Genomic DNA, 21,695 nt, shown 5'->3' with positions numbered 1-21,695 from the left:
GGGAGGTGGAGGTTGCAGTGAGCCGAGATTGCGCCACGGCACTCAAGCCTTGGCGACAGAGCAAGACTCTGTCTCGGAAAAAAAATAAAAATTAGCCAGGCATGGTGGCACGTGCCTGTAATCTCAGCTACTCAGGAGGCTGAGGCAGGAAAATCACTTGAACCCGGAGGCAGAGGTTGCGGTGAACAGAGATCGCACTACTGCACTCCAGCCTAGGTGACAAAGGGAGACTGTCTCAGAAAAGAAAAATAGCCAGAGTGTGGCTGAGGTGGAGATGAAAGTGACAGGAGGAAAGATCACTTGGTGGTCTTTTAGGCTGTTGTAAACATTTACTGTAAGTGATATGGAAAACACTGGAGTGATGTGACAGAATCTGGCATTTTTGGGTTTTTTTCCTCTCTAAAAAATATTTATGAAAATTTTATCATATATTATTTTACTTTCTGAGTGAAACAGAATCATTTCACCAGTTTTTGGATTGTACTATTTTTTTTCAAAACCATATCAAATTGGCTGGGCATGGTGGCTCACACCTATAATCCCAGCACTTTGGGAGGCCAAGGCAGGTGGATCACCTGAGGTCAGCAGTTCAAGACCAGCCTGGCCAACATGGCAAAACCCCAATTCTACTAAAAATACAAAAATTAGTCGGGTGTGGTGGCACGTGCCTGTAGTCCCAGCTACTCGGGAGGCTGAGGCAGGAGAATCGCTTGAAACCGGGAGGATGAGGTTGCAGTGAGCCAGGATTGCGCCACTGCACTCCAGCCTGGGTGACAGAGCGAGACTCTATCTCAAAAAAAAAAAAAAAATAGACAAAACCATATCAAATTATATTTGTATAGAATAGGAAAATAACTTTGAAAGGAAACTTTAAGGCCGGGTGCTGTGGCTCACTCCTGTAATCCCAGCACATTGGGAGGCCGAGGCAGGCAGATGACTTGAGGTCAACAGTCTGAGACCAGCCTGGCCCACATGGCAAAACCCCATCTCTACTAAAAATATATAAATTAGCCAGGCATGGGGGTGTGCACCTGTAATCCCAGCTACTCAGGAGGCTGAGGCAGGAGAATCGCTTGAACCCAGGAGGCGGAGGATGAACCCAAGATTGCACCACTGCACTCCAGCCTGAGTGACACAACAAGACTCTGTCTCAAAAAATTTTTAAAAAAAGATAAAAGGAAACTTTATGTACCCCTAATTAACTGGTGGTCTGTTGGTATGGCAACATGGTTAAGTCCCTGTTCCCTCTCTCATCTATCATGTAATTGTCTTAAATGTATCCTCTCTATATATTCAGAATCGCACCAGTAATGTTAAGATTTTTGTTTCAATCAACAAACATAATTTTTTTGAGGAGGGGTTCTCAACGAAGAACCAGAAAACCTGCTAGACAAATTGTAGAAGAGCTGTGACACTGCAATAAACGTAATTTCTAAATCTCTGGAGAAAAAGGAAAATCTGGGCCAGGCACGGTGGCTCACACCTGCAATCCCAGCACTTTGGGAGGCCACGGCGGGAGGATCACGAGGTCAGGAGTTCAAGACCAGCCTGGCCAAAATAGTGAAACCCTGTCTGTACTAAAAATACAAAAATTAGCCAGGCATGGTGGCGCGTGCCTGTAGTCCCAGCTACGTGGGAGGCTGAGGCAGGAGAATTGCTTGAACCCAGGACGTGGAGGTTGCAGTGAGCCGAGATCTCGCCACTGCGCTCCAGCTTGGGCAACAGAGTAAGACTTCGTCTCAGAAAAAAAAAAAAAAAAGATAAGAAAAAGGAAAATCTATTGTATTTACTCTTTCCATTGTTTGTTCTTCCTTCCTAACCCTCTTTTTTTTTTTTTTTTTTTTTTTTTTCTATTTCAAGGACTTCCTTTAGTTATTCTCTTAGGATAGGTCTGCTGGCTATAAATTGTCTTTGTTTTCCTTCATCTGAGAATGTCTCAATTTCCCCTTCACTTCTGAATTCTCTGGATATAAAATTCCAGGTCGACAGTTCTTTTTTTTCAGCACTTGAAAATGTGCTACTTCCTTCTGGCCTGCATAGTTTCTGATGAGAAATCCACTGTCATTTGAATGATCTCTCCCTTATAAGTAAGGAGTTCATATTCTCTTTCTGCTTTCAAAATATTTTTTGTGCCAGGCATGGTGGCTCACACCTGTAATCCCAGCACTTTGGGAGGCCAAGGCAGGAGGATTGCTTGAGACAAGGAGTTCAAGATCAGCCTGGGCAACATTATGAGAACCTATCTCTACAAAAAATAATTTTTTTTTTCTTGAGATGGAGTCTCACTCTATTGCCCAGGCTGGAGTGCAGTGGCATGATCTCAGCTCGCTGCAACCTCCACCTCCTGGGTTCAAGCAATTCTCCTGCCTCAGCCTTCTAAGTAGCTGGGACTACAGGCCTGTGCCACCACACCCAGCTATTTTTTGTATTTTTAGCAGAGATGGGGTTTTACCATGTTGGTCAGGCTGGTCTTGAACTCCTGACCTCAAATGATCCACCTGCATGAGCCTCCCAAAGTGCTGGGATTACAGGCATAAGCCACCGTGCCTGGCCAAAAAAAAAAACTTTTGTTTAGTAGCCAGGTGTGGTGGCGCATGCTTATAGTCCCAGCTACTGGGGAGGCTGAGGCAGAAGGACTGCTTGAGCCCAAGAAGTCGAAGCTGCAGTGAGCTGTGATAGCACCGTTACATGCCAGCCTGGGTGACAAAGTTAGATTCTGTCTCAAAAGAAAGATCTTTGCTGGCCGGGCGCGGTGGCTCATGCGTGTAATCCCCGCATTTTGGGAGGCCAAAGCAGGTGGACTACGAGGTCAGGAGTTTGAGTCTAGCCCGGCCAATATGGTGAAACCCCATCTCTACTAAAAAAATACAAAAATTAGCCAGGCATGGTGGCATGTGCCTATAGTCACAGCTGCTTGGTGTGGAGGCGGAGGTTGCAGTGAGCCAAGATCATGCCACTGCACTCCAGCCTGGGCGACAGAGCGAGATTCCATCTCAAAAAAAAAAAAAAAATCTTTGCTTTGTCTTTGGTTTTCAGGAATTTGACTGTGATGTGTCATTGTGTGGATTTATTTGGGCCTCTCCTGTTTGAGGTTAGCTCAGTGTCTTGAGTCTGTAGGTTTGTGTCTTTTGCCACATTTGGTCAATTTTCAGCTGTGATTCCTTTGAATACTTTCTTCAGCTCCACACTTTGTCCTCTCTTGTGGGATTCCAATGATACAAATGCTGTCTTTGTTCATTTTTTAAAATCTTTGTTATAGCCTCAGATCTCCAAGGCTCTGTTCATTTTGGTTTTTGTTTTGCTGTCCCTCTGTTGTTCATATTCTGTTATTCTATTGTTACTGTCTCATATTCAAGTTCACTGATTCTGTTGTCTCCGTTCTCCTGTTGACCCCATCCAGAGAGTTTTTAGTTCTAGTTCTTCTATTTTTCAGTTCTAAAGTTTCCATTTGGTTCGTCTTTATATCTGCTGTTTCTTTACTGAAGCTTTCTATTTTTTCATTTTTTCAAAGTGTATTTGTTCATAATTGCTTACCAAAGGCATTTTATGGTAGATCCTATAGTCACTTTCTATCATTGCTGTAACAAATTACCACAAACCTAGTGGCTTAAAACAACACAAATTATTGTCTTATAGTTTTCTAGTTCAGAAGTCTGACTCAGGTCTCACTGAGAACCTGTGGTCAAGACCAAGGTGTTGGCAGCACAGTGTTCTTTTTGGAGGCTCTGGAAGAGAATCCATTTCCTTGCCTTTTGCAGCTTCTAGAGGCCACCTCCATTCTTCCATCTTCAAAGCCAGAAACAGCATCTCTCTGAGCCTGATTCCTCACATCTCTTTCTCTGGCTCTGGGCTTCCGCCTTTCTTTTCCACTTTTAAGGACCCTTCTGATGACATTGGGCCCACCCAGACAGTCCAGGATCATCTCCCTCTCTGCTGATCAGCAACCTTAATTCTACCTGCAGTCTTAATCCCCTTTGCCATGTTACATAACAGTCATAGCTTCTGGGGACATGGTCATCGTGGGGCGGGGGGATTATTTTGCCTACCATGGCTGCTTTAAATTCCTTGTCAAATAATTCCAACAACTGTGTCATCTCTGTTGGTGTCTGTTGATCATCTTTTCTCATTCGAATTGAGAATTACCTAGTTCTTGGTGTAACAAGTGATTTTTTATTGTATCTTAGACATTTTGGGTAGTCTGTATGAGACTCTGGATCTTACTTAAATCTTCTACTTTAGCAGGCCTCCCCTGTTACTGTGCCAGCAGGGGGAGGAGGGACGTCACCTTGTTACTGCCAGGTGGGGGTGGAAGTCCGGGTATCCCACTTGGCTTGCAGTAATACCAAGTTCAAGACCAGCCTGGCCAACATGGCTGGTGGGGCCAGGGGTGCCTCGTTACTCTTCCTATGTGGCTTCCACATTGCAGAGGAGGCAAGGGGGCTCCTTACCACTGGGAAAGATAAAGTCCCAGCTCCCTGCCCGGCCTTCTCTGACGCTACCCTTGTGGAGCTAAGGGGTGCCTTGATACAGTCAGGCCAGGATGGAAGTCTAGTGTCCCTGCTCAGCCTTTTCTGGAGAAGAGTGGGGATGGGGCCACATTTTTCTCTGTGGTGTTTTGCTGCAGTAGGGTGGGTGTTGGCTAAAGCCTTCTGTCTTGTTACACTGCCTCTTTCCCCACCCTTTGGCTAGAGAGAGCAGCTTTCCTTGGGGCTTTTTGGTCTGCTCCCATTGGCATTTCTGGGTTGCTGTCTTCTCCAGCACCAGCTGGGATATATTAGGCAAAAAGAAACCCAGGAATTCACCAGAGAGTTATTTCTCAGCTCTCAAGATTCCTAGTAAGTCTGTCTTCCCTCCTTTCAGAGTCTTCTGTTTATTTTATATAGTAATGTCCAGGGCTTTTAGCTGTACTTAGTGGGAGGAATAGGCAGAAAGTGCATTATTCATCTTGTTCCAGAACTGTAAATTCAGCCTTTTTTGTAAAGGATTGCTTTGGTGGTTTTGTGTAGAAGTAACTATCAAGGGTCACAGGCAGCAGCAAGAAAACTGATGTGGGAGGCTGCCCCCAGGGCGCTGGGGTCCCCATTTGGTGCATAGCCCCTGCTTAGCTCATTAGAATGAGCCCCACAAGTGTGGCAGAAAGTGGACGTGTGCTGCTCATGCTCCGCTAGCCTGGGAAGAGGCCAGTGTCAGGGCAGCTTCCCACGGCAAGCCCTTGAAGCATTGCTCGCTGCCACACCCTGTTTCCTCACGGTCTCTGTTACAGGAGCGAATCCAGCCACAGACCTGAGAGGCGCAGGCTTCCTTGCCCTCCTGCATCTGCTCTACCTGGTGATGGACTCAAAGACCTTGCCGATGGCGCAGGAGATTTTCCGCCTGTCTCGTCACCACATCCAGGTGAGACTTTGGTGGGAAGCCAGAGGAAAGGAAAGGGCCGTGGAGCTAGGACCTGAGTGGCCGAGAGGGCTCCCAGGACAGCTGAGATAAACCAGGAATGGGCTTCCCCGTCAGTCTGACCTGCATTGAAATATGAGCTGTACCGCTCATTAGCTGTGTAGCTCAAGCAAGTTCCTCGACTCCTCAGAGCCTTGATTCCCTCATCTGCAGAATGGAAATCATAGTGTTGTTAGAAATGCTTGTTCTTTTGTGCTGTAAAGAAATAGCACTTGAACATAAATTTAATTTCTTCAGCAAGGCTATTTTTTTACTTTCTGCAGAAAGGGTACACTCACTAGCAGTTTTGCCACGAGAGTACACTGAATAAATGAGACAGGGTCATTTATAACTTGACCCATCTACTTTACTGCTGTGTCCGGTTTCTATTGGCTGGAATGGGACTTCACATTCGTATTTGTCTTGATTGGCTAGCAACTTAGAACTTTTTAAAAGAAGCAAAGGAAGAGGAGAACAAAGGAAGGAAGAAATAACTTGTGGAATGCTGAGAAAGGTAAAAACACCTTCAAATAAGGAAGAAGAATAGGCTATGACTTAATGCTTGCTTGGACTAGTATAAGCATGCCAGGGCAAATATTTAGGCTAAATTGTGGGAGCTAAGAACATAAAGTACAGTGACTTCTTCATTATGGCTAGCAGATATTTAAGAATGTTAGCAGAGGTCTTTGAATAAATTTTGCTTCTAAGAGAAGTTACTATTTATCTTAATTAGATCGGGAGGAAAGTCTTTGAAGAGGAACCTCTACTTTACTTTTTACAGTGTGACCCTGAAAATCTGAGGTCTCAGTTAATTTAGAAAGTTTATTTTGCCAAGGTTGAGAACACACGCCCGTGACACAGCCTCAGGAGGTCCTGATGATATGTGCCCAAGATAGTCAGAGCACAGCTTGGTTTTATACATTTTAGGGAGACATGAGACATCAATTAACATATGTAAGAATGAACATTCATTCAGTCCAGAAAGGCGGGACAACTAGAAGCAAAAGCGGGAGGACTCGAAGCAGGGAGGGGGCTTTCAGGTCATAGGTAGATAAGAGACAAATAATTACATTTGAATTTCTGCTTAGGGTCTCCAAAGGAGGCAATCAGATATGCATTTATCTCAGTGAGCAGAGGGGCAACTTTGAATAGAATGGGAGGCAGGTTTGCCCTAAGCAGTTCCTGGCTTGACATTTCCCTTTAGCTTAGTGATTTTGGGGGCCCAAGATATTTTCCTTTCATATTTTCCCCCTTTTCTTTTTTAAAATCTTTTGGAGAAAGCATTTTAGAAGAAAATGAATCTCTGGTCTTAGGTTTCATCTGATCTCTTATGGCTAGGATGGTTTATTCCTAGACGGATAGGTCCCGAGTTATTAGGAAAGTTCATTTTTAGAAGGTTGTGAAGTGTCATGTCCTATGAAGAGAAAATACGGGGAGGAAGCGAAAACAACAACAACAAACAAAAGAACAATCCTGGATGTCGATATAGGCCACATTCCTCTGAAGTCTATACATCAGTAGGCAGGTATGAAAGTGGCTTATGTATGTAAATAGGTTGCTGTTATTTTCTTCTGAAGTTGTCTGGCTTCAGTTGGCAGGGCTGTAAGAAAGCACGGCTTAATTTTCAGTGACTCCAAATTAGGAAAATGGAAAAAAAAAGGAGGAAAAGAAATTGAAAACATTATTTTGTTCTGTTTTGTTTTGTTTTTTTGGAGACGGAGTCTCGCTGCGTCCTGTTGCCCAGGCTGGAGTGCAGTGGCGCAATAGCACACTGCAGCCTTCGCCTCCCAGGTTCAAGTGATTCTCCTGCCTCAGCCTCCTGAGTAGCTGGGATTATAGGCACACGCCACCACGTCTGGCTAATTTTTGTATTTTTAGTAAAGACGGGGTTTCACCATGTTGGTCAGGCTGGTCTCGAGCTCCTGACCTCGTGACCTGCCCGCCTCAGCCTCCCAGAGTGCTGGGATTACAGGTATGAGCCACCGTGCCTGGCTGAAAACATTATTTTGAAGACTTGTAGCCAAGAAAAATTAGAATTCAGCCCAAACTGTAGAAAATTATTAAAATTGAAAAACATTAGGCAAGACTAGGATCTAATGACAGGTGTACTATAGTTTTTGAAACATAATTTTTCTTTCTCCAGTTTCCTGTTTTTACTAAAGACAAATCATGGTGGGACCGATTTGCTTTACAATACTTAGCCAGATTATTTGTATAAAGTACAGCAAGAATAATTATTTTTCACATAGGCTTTTTTTAAAAATTGGCTTTGATGGAACTTTGTTATATAGAAGGAATCTCAGGCAAGACTTTTTTTTAAAGCCAAGCCTTGCCATGGATTTGTACCATCAAATATCTATGAGTTGGGTGAATTTCCTCTCCTCTTGAGGTTCCAGGATAAACCTGGGGCTCCTGGGCCTGTCATAAAGTAACATTCTTTACTTAACACAAGTCAGAAACCCTGTTCAGGGACTGTGTACACAAAATATGAGGCCAGTTTCCCAAGGGCTTTATTGGCTTCATAAATCAAGTTTGAGTTCTTAAAGGAAATGACATGGTTCCAGTCAAAGCCTTGGTAAAATAATCAGTTTCTCCAGTTGTGTCCTATTAGCAGTGAAAACAGATTCTTATTGTATTTACGCAAATTACTGTATTGCCATAAATTAAGAATACTCACAAATAGTTTCCAAATTCTGGAGAACTCAGGTAGAGAGAAACAAATATGTTCCAAATTTTGGTCATAGTAGTATACTAAATTGTTAAAAGCTGTCAATAGCTCAAAAGAAAAGTTTGAAGACTCTGAAAAACAAAACAAAGGATCAGCAATGTTTTAAGCAAAAGGTCAAAAAAATTAGTTCAATCCATGCAGTTAATTCCTGTTCTGCTTTGATATTCATGAACATTTTAGCTCTCCATGAGTCTGAAAGTTTTTCCTCTATTCTGATGTCACAATCTCCAAAGTTATCAGAAACCTGCATTCAAGAGCCCCTGTTAGAGTTTTACAGATGATGATGATTATTTATTTATTTATTTTTAGACTACTCTTGCTCTGTCGCGCAGGATGAAGTGCAAGTGGTGCAATTTTGGCTCATGGCAACCTCCACCTCCCAGGTTCAAGCGATTCTACTGCCTTAGCCTCCAAGTAGCTGGGATTACAGGCACCTGCCACCACACCCAGTTAATTTTTGTATTATTAGTAGAGACAGGGTTTTTGCCACGTTGGCCAGGCTGGTCTTGAACTCCTGACCTCAAGTGATGTGCTCGCCTCAGTCTCCCAAAGTGCTGAGATTACAGGCATGAGCCACCATGCCCGGCCTTTTATAGCTGATTATAAAACCACCTTCTAAAGAGGACCAAACAACACAACAATTGTCTGTGGATGACAAAAAGTTTTAGGGAAGCCATTGTTGAAGACACAATTGACAAGGAAATTTGTTACCTCTGTGGCACAGAATAATTTAACATAACAATTATAATTATTACTGATAATGTACACTAAGTTATATCAGAATTTTAGGAGTTTCCCATAATTTTGGAACACATACCAATAACATATTTATACAAATACAGCCCAAAGAAAATCGTACACCATTTCATATTTGACAATGCTTCCTGTATAATTTTTATACCAAATAAGCCAAATTATGTCATTTTTGGACTTTATGGAGCCTAATATCTTAAAGGATTTATCAGGTCAGAAAAAGACATAATTTATGATTTGATTTTGGAAAGTTTGTCAAATATCAAAGGTTTAAAACTTGATATCACAAAATAGGATCACAGGTCATTGTAAGATAAGTCATTCTTTTAACCAAAGCAATAACTCAAGGATTTCAAAAAGAAGGTGAAAATCTCCATTCCTTGAGAGCGGAGACTTGATTTTTCAATCAATAAGCCCTAATAAAAACAGCATGAAGCCAATTAAATTTATTTTTCAAAATTTTATAAACAATCTATAAAATTTTAATCTTGACCATAAGATATAACTTCCATAAGCCTTTTATAACCTTTATAACCTTTATTAAGGAGTTGGTTAATGCTTCAAGAAAATCTTGTTAATCTGACACAGGGGCTCATGTGCTGCTTTTGCATCAGCGTGCCTTTGACATTCATGATTAATTTATAAAGAAACTTAACCTATTTTATCTTTCAAAAATCAGCTCTTGCAATCTCATGCACCCACCTCTTCCACAATAGTCCCTGGGCCTTGAAGAGTTGAGTAGCTTTAATTTCTGGCCCCGTGTCTTAGGAATGCAGTTTATTCTGATTGGCATCTTCTACCAGGCCTGAAGATGAGGCTTTAATTGCTGTCAATGTTTAAGATTTGGGCTGGGCGCAGTGGCTCACACCTGTAATCCCAGCACTTTGGGAGGCCAAGGCAGGCAGATCGTGAGGTCAGGAGATCAAGACCATCCTGGCCAACACGGTGAAACCCCGTCTCTACTAAAAATACAAAAATTTAGCCAGGCGTGGTGGCGGGTGCCTGTAATCCCAGCTACTCGGGAGGCTGAGGCAGGAGAATGGCGTGAACCCAGGAGGTGGAGCTTGCAGCCAGCCGAGATCTTGCCACTGCACTCCAGCCTGGGTGACAAAGCAAGACTCCTTCTCAAAAAAAAAAAAAAAAAAAAGATTTGGCAGGACATAGGGCTGGGTGCAGCGGCTCACGAGTGTAATCCCAGCACTTTAGGAGGCCAAGGCGGGCGGATCACGAGGTCAGGAGGTCAAGACCATCCTGCCCAACATGGCGAAACCCCGTCTCTACTAAAAATACAAAAAATTAGCCGGGTGTGATGGGGGGTGCCTGTAGTCCCAGCTACTCAGGAGGCTGAGGCAGGAGAATGGCATGAACCTGGGAGGTGGAGCTTGTAGTGAGCCGAGATTGTGCCACTGCACTCCAGCCTGGGCAACAGAGCAAGATTCTGTCTCAAAAAAAAAAACATTTGGCAGGACACGGTGTTCCTTTTAGACCCAGGAGTTAAAGCCCTGTAACTCAATGTCACGAGGACTTTTTTTTTTTTTTTTTTTTTGAGACAGAGTCTCACTTTTGTCACACAGGCTGGAGTGCAGTGGCGCAATCTTGGCTCACTGCAACCTCCACCTCTCGAGTTCAAGTGATTCTTCTGCCTCAGCCTCCCAAGTAGCTGGGACTACAGGCGCGTGCCACCATGTCCATCTAATTTTTGTATTTTTAGTAGAGATAGGGTTTCACTATGTTGAACAGGCTGGTCTCGAACTCTGGACCTCAGGTGATCCACCCGCCTTGGCCTCCCAAAGTACTGGGATTACAGGCGTGAGCCACCGCGTCTGGCCAGCACTTTAAAAGCACATACAGAAAGATACACGATGTAATAACCTTAATTTAAAAACAAGACAATTCAGTTACTTATCTAGGGATGGGTCTCGGGCTGTAGACTCTACCATCCCAGAAGCAGGAAAAAACAAAAAACAAAAAAAACTCATCTTCCCTGTTAGAAGTGAGCTCAAACTCCATAAAGAAATTACCTGCCTTCCATTGTCATGGAAACAGGAAATCTTACCTTCCTTGTTAAAAGCAAGTAAAACTCCAAAAAAAAAAAAAAAAAGAGGAGTTGTACAACAAAATAAACTTTAGATCTTTTTTGTTTTTTTGTTTGTTTGTTTTGAGATGGAGTTTCACTCTGTCACCCAGGCTGGAGTGCAGTGGCGTAATCTTGGCTCACTGCAACCTCCACCTCCCAGGTTCAAGCAACTCTCCTGCCTCAGTCTTCTGAGTAGCTGGGGTTACAGGCGCCCACGACCACGCCTGGCTAACTTTTGTATTTTTAGTAGAGACAGGGTTTCACCATATCATATTGCTTGATCCTGGGAGGTCGAGGTTGCAGTGAGCTGTGATTGTGTCACTGCATTCCAGCCTGGGTGACAGGGCGAGACTCTGTTTCAAAAAATAAAAATAAAATGGAGGGATTGCTACATTTTGCTACTTGAGAAAACCATAAAACCCAACCCCAGAGGGGCAGGTCCAGACAGAGATAGAGAAGCTACTGGTCTCAGGCTGGTCTTGAACTCCTTACCTCAGGTGATCCACCCGCCTTGGCCTCCCAAAGTGTTGGGATTATAGGTGTGAGCCACCACGCCCAGCCAAAGATCTTGAACAAATTTGGGGAGATCAGGGATTCTCTGGAGGGTGTACTCCCAGACCTCAGCAAATTGTTCTGTTGTTTTGAGCCATAAAGTTAGCTCATGCTGGTACCAAGCATGGATAGGAGATTTGTCAAAGGTCAGGGGTACCTCCACTCAGAATCCCTCTGTGGTTACCAAAATGTGAACCCTGAAAATCTGAGACAGGTCTCAGTTAATTTAGAAAGTTTGTTTTTCCAAGGTTGGGAATGCGCACCTGTGACACAGCCTCAGGAGGTGCTGATGACATGTGCCTAAGGTCATCAGAGCACAGCTTGGTTTTACAGTTTTAGGGAGATATGAGACATCAATTAACACATGTAAGATGAGCATTGATTCCTCCGGAAAGGTGGGAGGACTGGAAGCAAAAGTGGGATGACTGAAAGCAGGGAGGGGGTTTCCAGGTCATAGGTAGATAAGGGACAAATGGTTGTGTTCTTTGAGCATCTGATTAGCCTTTCCAAAGGAGGCAATCAGATATGCGTTTATCTCAGTGAGCAGAGGGGTAACTTTGAATAGAGTGGGAGGCAGGTTTGCCCTAAGCAGTTTCCAGCTTGACATTTCCCTTTAGCTTAGTGATTTGGGGAACCCAAGATATTTTGTTTTCACAATAGAAACTTCAGCTGGCTCATTGGGAAAATTGGAGACAATGTACAAAAGTAGCAAGCACAGCTGTGCTGTTGCTGTTTCAACTCTCTGCCCTCCCTGAGGAAATCCCTTGCACAGGGGTAGCATCTCTTGGCCCTGAAAGAGAAGAGTTAGCCTCCACGGGCCCAAGAGGAGGAGATGGATCTCCATGGGTTATGTGAGCCACAGACTTACCAACAGGCCAGAGGTGCTTCAGTAGCTCCTCTGTCTCTGTCTGGACCTGCCCTCTGGGGTTGGGTTTTATGGTTTTCTCAAGTAGCAAAAAGTAGCAATCCCTCCATTTTATTTTTATTTTTTGAAACAGTCTCACCCTGTCACCCAGGCTGGAATGCAGTGGCACAATCACAGCTCACTGCAACCTCTACCTCCCAGGCTCAAGCAATCCTCCCACCTCAGCCTCAGCTGGGACTGCAGGTGTGCCGTACCATGCCCAGCTAATTTTATTTTTTTAATAGTCTCTCCATTTTAGAAAACAAATTTGACCTGTTTCCTGCCATCTGTCTATCCCATATTCATGGGACCTAGGATTCATTCATTCACTGAATGAAGATTTTTTCAGCATCCCTTGGTGCTATTCTTCTTGGTACTTGGGATACATCAGTAAATAAAACAAAGATTCTTCCAGCAGAGATGACCATAAGCTCAATATATCAATACATTATAGAGTGCTCTAGAAGATAATAAGTACTAAGGAAAAATAAATAGGATAGAGTTGAGAGAATGTGGAGAGACCGTTACAGTATTTTTATAGGGTGGTCAGGGTAGCTGTCATGAGAGAGTGAGACTTAAACCAAACCTTGGAGGTGGGAATGTTAGCCAAGCTGATATCTGGGAGAAGAACATCCCAGGCAGAGGGATTAGCTAGAACTAAGGTCTCAAGAAAGGAGTGTGTCTAGCATAGGTAGTGAGTAGTAGGGAAGCCACCGGAGTGAAAAGAACACAGGAAGTTTCACTCATGTCTGTATGAAGAGAGACCACCAAACAGGCTTTGTGTGAGCAACAAGGCTGTTTATTTCACCTGGGTGCAGGCGGGCTGAGTCCGAAAAGAGTCAGCAAAGGGAGATAGGGGTGGGGCCATTTTATAGGATTTGGTTAGGTAGTGGAAAATTACAGTCAAAGGGGGTTGTTCTCTGGCTGGCAGGGGTGGGGGTCACAGTGCTCAGTTGGGGAGCTTTTGAGCCAGGATGAGCCAGGAGAAGGAATTTTACAAGGTAATGTCATCAGCTAAGGCAGGAACAGGCCATTTTCACTTCTTTTGTCATTCTTCAGTTACTTCAGGCCATCTGGATTTATACGTGCAGGTTTGGGCCCAGAGGCCTGACAGGAAGGGCAGTAGGAGAGGTGGTCGTAGATGATGGGCCAGAGGGCGCAGGGCCTAGCAGGCCATGGAAAGGACTCTAGGTTTTACGCTAGGTAAAATGAGGAGGCGCTGCAGGGCTTTGAGCAGCAGAGTAACACAGTCCAACTTACTTTTTTTTTTTTAATGGATCCTACCAGCTGCTAAGTTAAGAATAATTTCCAGTGAGGGCTTTTGTAGTAAGTTAGAGATGATGCTGGTTTGTCAATCTCCCCTTCCAGCAGAGGAATGTGTGGGTAAGAGAGTCACAATGTTTCTGAACAAAGCCATAGCTCTTAAGTGGTGAAGCTGGGCCTAGAGCCCCTGTTTCCTGACAGCTGGCCTGGCGGTGGGCTCTGTACAGCATTGATTCCCAGCCAGCAGCACACCCTGAAAAGTCACATAGCAGTGGGAGTGCAGACGCTTAGACTCTCCCCATCAGAACCACTCAGTTGGAATCTTCAGGGTTGGGGCCAGGTCAGCAGCAGCCGCAGAAGATACTCTGGTCTTCCTGCTTCAGCAGACAGGTTTCTAAGCCCAAACGTGAGGCATGAGGATAAATGAAATTGTAAATGGAAGCACAAAAATGTCCAGGTCTGAGTTCCTCTGCTGTGTTTTAGTCAGTTTCAGTGCAGTATTTTAGCTCTAAACAATGCTTTTTAGGTCTGAGGGAACTGCTGAAGGAAAGGAGACATTTAGATCTGAAATCCAATTTTTTTACCATTTTTTGATAAGTAGGCTTTTTTTTTTTTTTGAGATGGAGTCTCGCTCTGTTGCCAGGCTAGAATGCATGGCACAATCTCAACTCACTGCAACCTCTGCCTCCCGAGTTCAAGCGATTCTTCTGCCTGAGCCTCCCAAGTAGCTGGGATTACAAGTGCCCACCACTACACCTAGCTAATTTTTGCGTTTTTAGGAGAGACAGCGTTTCACCATGTTGGTCAGGCTAGTCTTGAACTCCTGACCTCAAGTGATGTGCCCACCTCGGCCTCCAAAAATGCTGGGATTACAGGAGTGAGCCACCACGCCTGGCCAATAAGCGGGCTTTTTAAGAATGTTCCCGGGCTGGGTGTGGTGGCTCACGCCTATAATCCCAGCACTTTGGAAGGCCGAGACAAGCAGATCACCTGAGTTCGGGAGGTCAAGACCAGCCTGATCAACAGATCAACATGGAGAAACCTTGTCTCTACTAAAAATACAAAATTAGCCAGGCATGGTGGTGCATGCCTGTAATCCCAGCTACTCGGGAGGCTCAGGCAGGAGAATCGCTTGAACCTGGGAGGCAGAGGTTGCGGGAGCCGAGATCGTGCCATTGCACTCCAGCCTGAGCAACAAGAGCGAAACTCCATCTCAAAAAAAGAATGTTCCTGAGAATGGATGAACACTAAGTTCAGGTCCTCTGTTAATAATGTTGTTACCATACTGTTTTTCTCATATTTATTTTTAGATTGAAAGAAATCAAGGGAAGGGATGATATTATGCAAGTATATATGATCATTAAATAGGCAATACCTGAAGGTACAGAGGTATACATGAAGGTCAGCATCAATGCTGTTCTCAGCTACCCATGTTGAGGCAAGTATAATAACGATGAACATTTGTTAATACCTACTTGGGCCAGGTGTTGTGCCTAGTATTTTGCACATGTGATCTTAAGTAATGCTTACAGCAACTCTGTGAGGTGGGTAGTGGGATAAAATGTTAAGTGTTGACAAAATCTGTCTCATAAGGCCAGGCGCAGTGGCTCATGCCTGTAATCCCAGCACTTTGGGAGGCCGAGGTGGGCAGATCACTTGAGGTCAGGACTTCAAAACCAGCTTGGCCAACATGGTGAAACCCTGTCTCTACTCAAAATACAAAAATTAGCTGGGCGTGGTGGCACGTGCCTATAGTCCCAGCTATTTAGGAGGCTGAGGCAGGAAAATCCTTTGAACCCAGGAGACAGAGGTTGCAGTGAACCGAGATCACGCCACTGCCCTGCACTCCAGCCTGGGCGACAGAGCAAGACTCCATCTCAAAAAAAAAAAAAAAAAAAAAAAAAAATCTGTCTCTTGGAGTTGTTGTAATGATTAGTGACTTGACTCTACCCAGTGTGGCACTAGCGCTGGATTTCCAAGACCACCTGCAGGTTCAATGATTCCTGAGAGACTCAAGGGACTCTACGTATAGTTATACTTAACAGTTCTGATTTAGTACAACGGAAGCAAAATCAGCAAAGGGAAGAATTACATGGGACAAATTCCATAGGAAACCAGGTGGTGATGTCCAAGAGGCCTCTCCCAGTGGAATCACACAGAACGCACTTCATTCTTCCGCTGCCAAATTGTGCAATACGTATAAAATGTCACCAATCAGGGAAGCTCATTAGAGGTACCCAGTACTCAAGGTTTTTACCATGACATGCTGGTCATGTAGGCACCCTCTGCCTAGCACATACCAAAACTCTGGAATCACAGAGGGAAAGCTGGTGTTCTGCATAAAGTATCTTTTTTGTGTTTGTTTTTTTGAAAAAAAAAAAAAAATTTTTGTAGAGACAGGACCTCACCATGTTGCCCAGGCTGGTCTTGAACTCCTAGACTCAAGTGATCCATCCGCCTGTAATCCCAAAGTGTTGGATTGTGAGCCCTGGGCCCAGCCAGCAAAAACTGTCTTGTTTGCATGAGCAGTTGAGGAACAATGTTAGGGAATGATGGGAACCATCTCAAAATCCAAGTTCTCAGCTGTCAGCCATGGCCTGATCTAAGAATTTTCTAAGGCTCAGGCTCTAAGGAGTCTCAGGCCTGCTGTGTTAAGTTTTTTCTGCACAGCACTCAAAGTTTATGTCCTTTTTGATTTTGAGAGATGGGAAGACTGAGTTTCACAGAGGTTGGGTGACCTTCTCAAGGACACACAGCTACCAGGTAGCCAGGCCAAGATCTGGAATTCAGGTATCATGGAAGACCCTGAGAAAAATCTCTGTGGAGCCAGAAGACCTTCTGCAGTTCAGCACTGTCCAGAACTTTCTGCAGTGACAGAAGTGGTCTAGATATTGGAAATGCACCATCCAGTACAGCAGCCGCTAAGCACACGTGACTACTGAGCACTGGAAATGTGGCTAGTACCACTAAGGAGCTGAATTTATATTTGTTTTTCATGTTTAATTCATTTAAATAGCTACATGCAGCTGGTTGCCACCATACTGGGCAGTACAGTTCTATACTATAATGTAATGGATTTTTCTTCAACCGGGAAGCAGGGGGGATAAATAGACCTTGGTTCTTGTTCTGTACTAAGGAATGCACTGGTCTATGTGTTCCTCTCACTGGGTGTCCTTGTGTATGTGCAACAGGGGAAAATAACATGTCATGTCTGCAAGTTCCCTGAAAAAAAGGCTCTTTCCATTCAGGGATTTTGCAAGCTTGGTTTCATTGTTATTAAAGAAAGGAGCTTGCCTGACTAAACATAGAGCATTAAAGCTGTCCCTGTAGGGGATTCTGAGGCCCTTCCTGGTGAAGCTCCCCTGCCAGACTCAGGCTGCCTCCTCTTGGGGTCTGACCCGCACAGCTGGCTCTCAGGCCTCTGTGTTATCGTGAGATGGGGTGTCCCCGCAAGTCAGGATGACTTTCTACCCACGTGCGTCTTCTCTATCTGTCTTAGGATGAGGTGCTCACGATCAGCCAGACAACCAGAAGCCCAAAGAAGGGGAGAGGAGACTTTAAGAACCCGTAGGGCTAGTTAGAGCACCGAGCCTCTCACTTCTGTCTTCATCCTGACACCAGGAGATGATGTGGGCCCAGGGGTTGGGTCTGCTGCAGGCCAAGGAGAGCTGATGGGTCAGGATGATGAAGAGGCTGGAGAGCTAGCATGGGGGTTATGCACATCAGCTCTGGAGCAAATAACCTCAGTTGGTATCCTGGTTCCCATGCCTTAGGAAAGTTACTAAAGGTCACTGAGCCTTAGTTCCTCATCTGTAAGATGGGAAGAAGATTATTAGGAAAATTAAGTGGAAGCAATAATAATATCAGCTGTTGCCTCTGGGGCTGTGCTTGCCTGCGAGTCACACCAGGCTGCAGATGACAGGAAACACAGTGAGAGCTGGAGTTGCTGCTGACTGGGTGCCCCTCCATTCCAGCAATTCCCTTTCTGTTTGATGTCCGTGAACATCACCCACATCGCCATCCAGGCCTTGAGAGAGGAGTGTCTCTCCAGGTGAGTCCCCAAACACCAGCTGGTTAGAGTGACCCAGCAAAGCCTTGTTTGTCCCCACTCTGGCTTAATTTTCCCCAGCTCTACTCCACCTGCTGGCTCCTGGAGGGCCTGGACAAAGTCCCCATACACCAGTCTCCCCAGGACATCCCTTCTCCCACCCCTGGCCTCAGATGTCAGGCTCCTGGGGAATGGTGGGGGCATCCTGGGTTTGGGCTGGCTCCCCTGGGGAAATGGGGAAGGAAGGCGGGAGGGAACCTAGGTCTCAGCCTTCATCCACCGCTGAGCAGGTCACCTTGCCTTTTTCCTGCAGAGAGTGTAATCGGCAGCAGAAGGTCATCCCCGTGGTGAACAGCTTCTATGCCGCCACATTCCTCCACCTCGCACATGTCTGGAGGACACAGCGGAAGACCATCTCAGACTCGGGCTTTGTCCTCAAAGGTGTGCTCTTTCTTCTGGGGAGGCCTAGGCTGAATGCACAGTGTCCCAGGTCCAGAGAGCCCAAGGTGGTTGCTAGACTGGTTTTGGCTGCGGTTCTTCCCCATCCACACTTTCTCAAATTCCAGCTTACCAAAATCTCCATCACCCACCCCCTGGAGTCTGCTAGTTCTCCTTTCTCTGCCCTGACTGTCACCCTTTTCTGGTCTTATACTTATGACAAGCATATAATCTGATCAAAAATTGGGAGCCAGGGTCCAATAGTTGGACTATTCAAAGTTGCAATTGTGCAGACAAGGTAGAGTGTGTGGTCCCTGTGGCTGTACCTGGCTCCCCAGCCTACCTCTCTGGTGATCTCTCCATCTGAGGCTCCTTCACTTTCTCTTCATGGGATAGGGGTTGGGGGTACTCCCTAGAGCTGCTAGGCTTGAGGCCTTGACTATTGTGTCACCCAGAGCCCCCTCAAGCCTTCTGCTCCCCAATTCTCTCTGTTGCAGAGTTGGAAGTATTGGCCAAGAAGAGCCCACGGCGGCTGCTCAAGACCCTGGAGCTGTACTTGGCCAGGGTGTCAAAGGGACAGGCCTCCTTGTTGGGAGCACAGAAGTGCTATGGGCCAGAAGCCCCTCCCTTCAAGGATCTCACCTTCACAGGTGAGAGTGACCTGCAGTCTCACTCATCCGAAGGCGTATGGCTGATCTGACCTCCGAGATGAATGGAGGCTTAAAGGCTGAGCTGCAGGGGCTTTCAGAGGGTCAGTGGAGCCATGTCAGGAGCCTGGCCAGGCCGCACCCCTTGCTGTCTCAGCAGATGGGATATAGGAAGCTCCTGGGCTTAGCTGTGGGAAGCCAAGTACCCTCACCGGCATGGGACATGAGGGGCAGCTAGACTTCACCCCCTTCCCGCAGACCTGCCTCCAGAGCAAGGAGAATTCCGCCTTAATCTGTTGGGCTCCAGTCTCCGGGTTGAATTCCAGTGTATCCCACTGGGAGTGAATGGATCATGAGGTGGGATGGCCCGCCCCATCTGGATGTTCTGCAGATCCCCACATGGGAGGAGATTCCCAAGTAGAGGCAGCCAGAATTCTGACTCCCTGGCAGCAGCAGGGCTTTCAGGCACCAGTGTCTGTGTTGTTAGAACTCAGAGGAAGAGGCAGGGGCAGCAGCCGACAGGGGGCAGCATGACCCAAGCAAGGGGCCTGAGGCCTCAGTGGGGGTAGGGCAAGGAGGTACCTCACAGGTGGGTGTCAGGCCCCCTCTGGAGTTTCTGGCCATTCACTTACCCACTCTCTTCTCCCCCGACCCCCGCTCCATTGTTATGATGGAAAAACGGACATTTGGCTAGGTGTCTCTCATGGCTGCTCCATCCTAGCCCCCACAAGCTGGGGCTTCCTCCTGTAGATGCTGTGCATGCCCCATGATGGGTTTCTGGCCTAATTGAGGGAAGGAGGAAATTCATACCAGCAGTTTTCAAATAAAAGAATTGTTCTAATTAAGCGTCTCAGGTGTTTTTTTCCAAGACAAGTCTTGCACCATCCTGTGGTCCTGTCGTTCCGGAACCTGGTTAGAGCCAGGCACACCTAAGGGTGAAGGCATAGGTGGGTTCCAGCCTGGTCATGGGCTCCAGGAGACAGAAGGTTGCCTGTGCTGCAGCCAAACCTTGCTGAATTCATAGGATGTCCATCCTCTGCTATACTTACAAGCCCAGAGACTCCTTGCAAGCTCTAGCCAGTGGACGAGGTAGCCCAGCTCTTGTTAACATTGACTGGTATAAGGCATCCACACCGCGTTTTTCCTGCATTTGCTTCTGGCGAAGGCCAGCACTGTTGGTTCCTTCCCAAAAGAGCCTCCAGACTGGGCGCAGTGGCTCACGCCTGTAATCCCAGCACTTTGGGAGGCCGAGGTGGGTGGATCACGAGGTTAGGAGATCGAGACCATCCTGGCTAACACAGTGAAACCCGTCTCTACTGAAAATGCAAAAAATTAGCCGGGCGTGGTGGCGGATGCCTGTAGTCCCAGCTACTCAGGAGGCTGAGGCAGGAAAATGGTGTGAACCCGGGAGGCGGAGTTTGCAGTGAGTCGAGACTGTGCCATTGCACTCCGGCCTGGGCAGCAGAGCGAGACTCCGTCTCAAAAAAAAAAAAAAAAAAAGAGCCTCCAGGCCAGGGTACCTGAGCTGGGGAGTGGGGGGCAGGTGAGAGCCCCACTATGCTGCCTTCTGTCCTCCGGACCCCCTCAAGTGGAATGCTATGAAAGACCACTATCTGGCCCTGCAGGCCTCTTTAAGTCTGACCCACTGCAGGGGGAAACATCACAGAGGTAGGGAAGAGAGGTGACCACCCAGGCGTGGAGGGGAACTCCTGACTGCTGTCAGCAGGATGCCTCAAGGGTGGGGCTGGTAACAAACCCCATAGTCTGCCTTGTGTTGTCTGCCTGACCTGAACTAACCCTTCATTCACAATACTTCCTCCAGTCTGGTCCTCAGCTAACCAACAGAGATAGCAGGGAGATTGCTCGGCATGGCATGGCAGGAGTTGAATTGCAGGGGAGAAAAGCTGCAGCTCGGCCTCCACTTTGGAGTATCAGGTTGGGTGATTCTTCCCTCTGCAGGGTCCTTTCTGCCCACCATCCACCTGTTTAGTGCCCCCCAGATGACAGAGTACTCACAGCTTCAGACCCTGGAACATTAGCAATAATGTAGTCTGGCAATTTTAAATTTACAGTTCTGTTAATGAACTGGTTGTGAGGGGTACCTGAACCCTCTGAAAGCAGATGCAAAAATCTTTTTTTTTTTTTGAAATGGGATCTCACTCTGTCACCCAGGCTGGAGTGCAGTGGCGCGATCTCGGCTCACTGCAATCTCCACCTCCCGGGCTCAAGCCATCCTCCCACTTCAGCCTCCTGAGTAGCTGGGACTACAGGTTTGTGCCACCATGCCCAGCTAAGTTTTGTATTTTTGGTACAGATGGGGTTTCACCATGGTCCCCAGGCTGGTCTCAAACCCCAGAGCTTAAGCAGTCCGCCTGCCTCTGCCTCCCAAAATGCTGGGATTATAGGCATGAGCCACCGTGCCCAGCCACAAAAATCTTAATCTGTGTATATTTATAGGGAAAGGGGCTAGGCCTTTCATAGGAGACTTAAAATACTCCCCGTCTCTACAAAGGTTGTCAGAACCACTAATGTAGTGCAACCTTTATTCTCTCCCCTTTAAAAAACCATCCCTGGCACCTGCCCTTTGTGTAGGCTGTCAAGTAGGGCTAAGAAGTCTATGGAGAAGACATGGAGGCAGATCCACAGAGGAGCTCATTTCTTTTTTATTTTTATTTGTTGAGTCGGAGTCTCTGTCACCCAGGCTGGAGTGCAGTGGTGCAATCTCGGCTCACTGCAACCTCTACCTCCCGGGTTTAAGCGATTCTCCTGCCTCAGCCTCCCAAGTAGCTGAGATTACAGGCATGCGCAACCATGCCCGGCTAATTTTTTGTATTTTTAGTAGAGAAAGGGTTTCC

At 46.2% G+C, this 21,695-nt stretch overlaps 1 protein-coding gene and 1 non-coding gene across 18 annotated transcripts in view; one reads left to right on the top strand and one right to left on the bottom strand.

Annotated features, from left to right (window-relative positions):
* The window catches only part of ELMOD3 (ELMO domain containing 3), a 37,023-nt gene extending 17,342 nt beyond the window's left edge, over positions 1-19,681 (top strand). For 10 of the 17 annotated variants that reach the window (XM_063789693.1, XM_024354461.3, XM_024354462.3 and 7 more), the window contains 4 exons: positions 5,264-5,394; positions 17,682-17,758; positions 18,069-18,196; positions 18,691-19,681. In XM_063789693.1, the coding sequence (XP_063645763.1) occupies positions 5,264-5,394; positions 17,682-17,758; positions 18,069-18,196; positions 18,691-18,893 (539 nt within the window). In that variant the 3' untranslated portion in view covers positions 18,894-19,681. Of the gene's footprint in view, positions 1-5,263; positions 5,395-17,681; positions 17,759-18,068; positions 18,519-18,690 lie in introns of those variants that run through there. The other 7 variants (XM_009442754.4, XM_009442755.3, XM_063789688.1 and 4 more) reach the window with 1 other exon arrangement.
* On the bottom strand, positions 1,356-1,417 carry LOC112208244 (U7 small nuclear RNA). The gene has a single exon (XR_002942662.1). It is a non-coding gene; the product is annotated as a U7 small nuclear RNA (small nuclear RNA).
* Positions 19,682-21,695: the final 2,014 nt, after the last annotated feature.

This window comes from Pan troglodytes, chromosome 12 (assembly GCF_028858775.2).
Source record: "Pan troglodytes isolate AG18354 chromosome 12, NHGRI_mPanTro3-v2.0_pri, whole genome shotgun sequence".
Taxonomy (NCBI): Eukaryota; Metazoa; Chordata; class Mammalia; order Primates; family Hominidae; genus Pan; species Pan troglodytes.
This window is presented reverse-complemented; position numbering and strand designations above follow the sequence as displayed.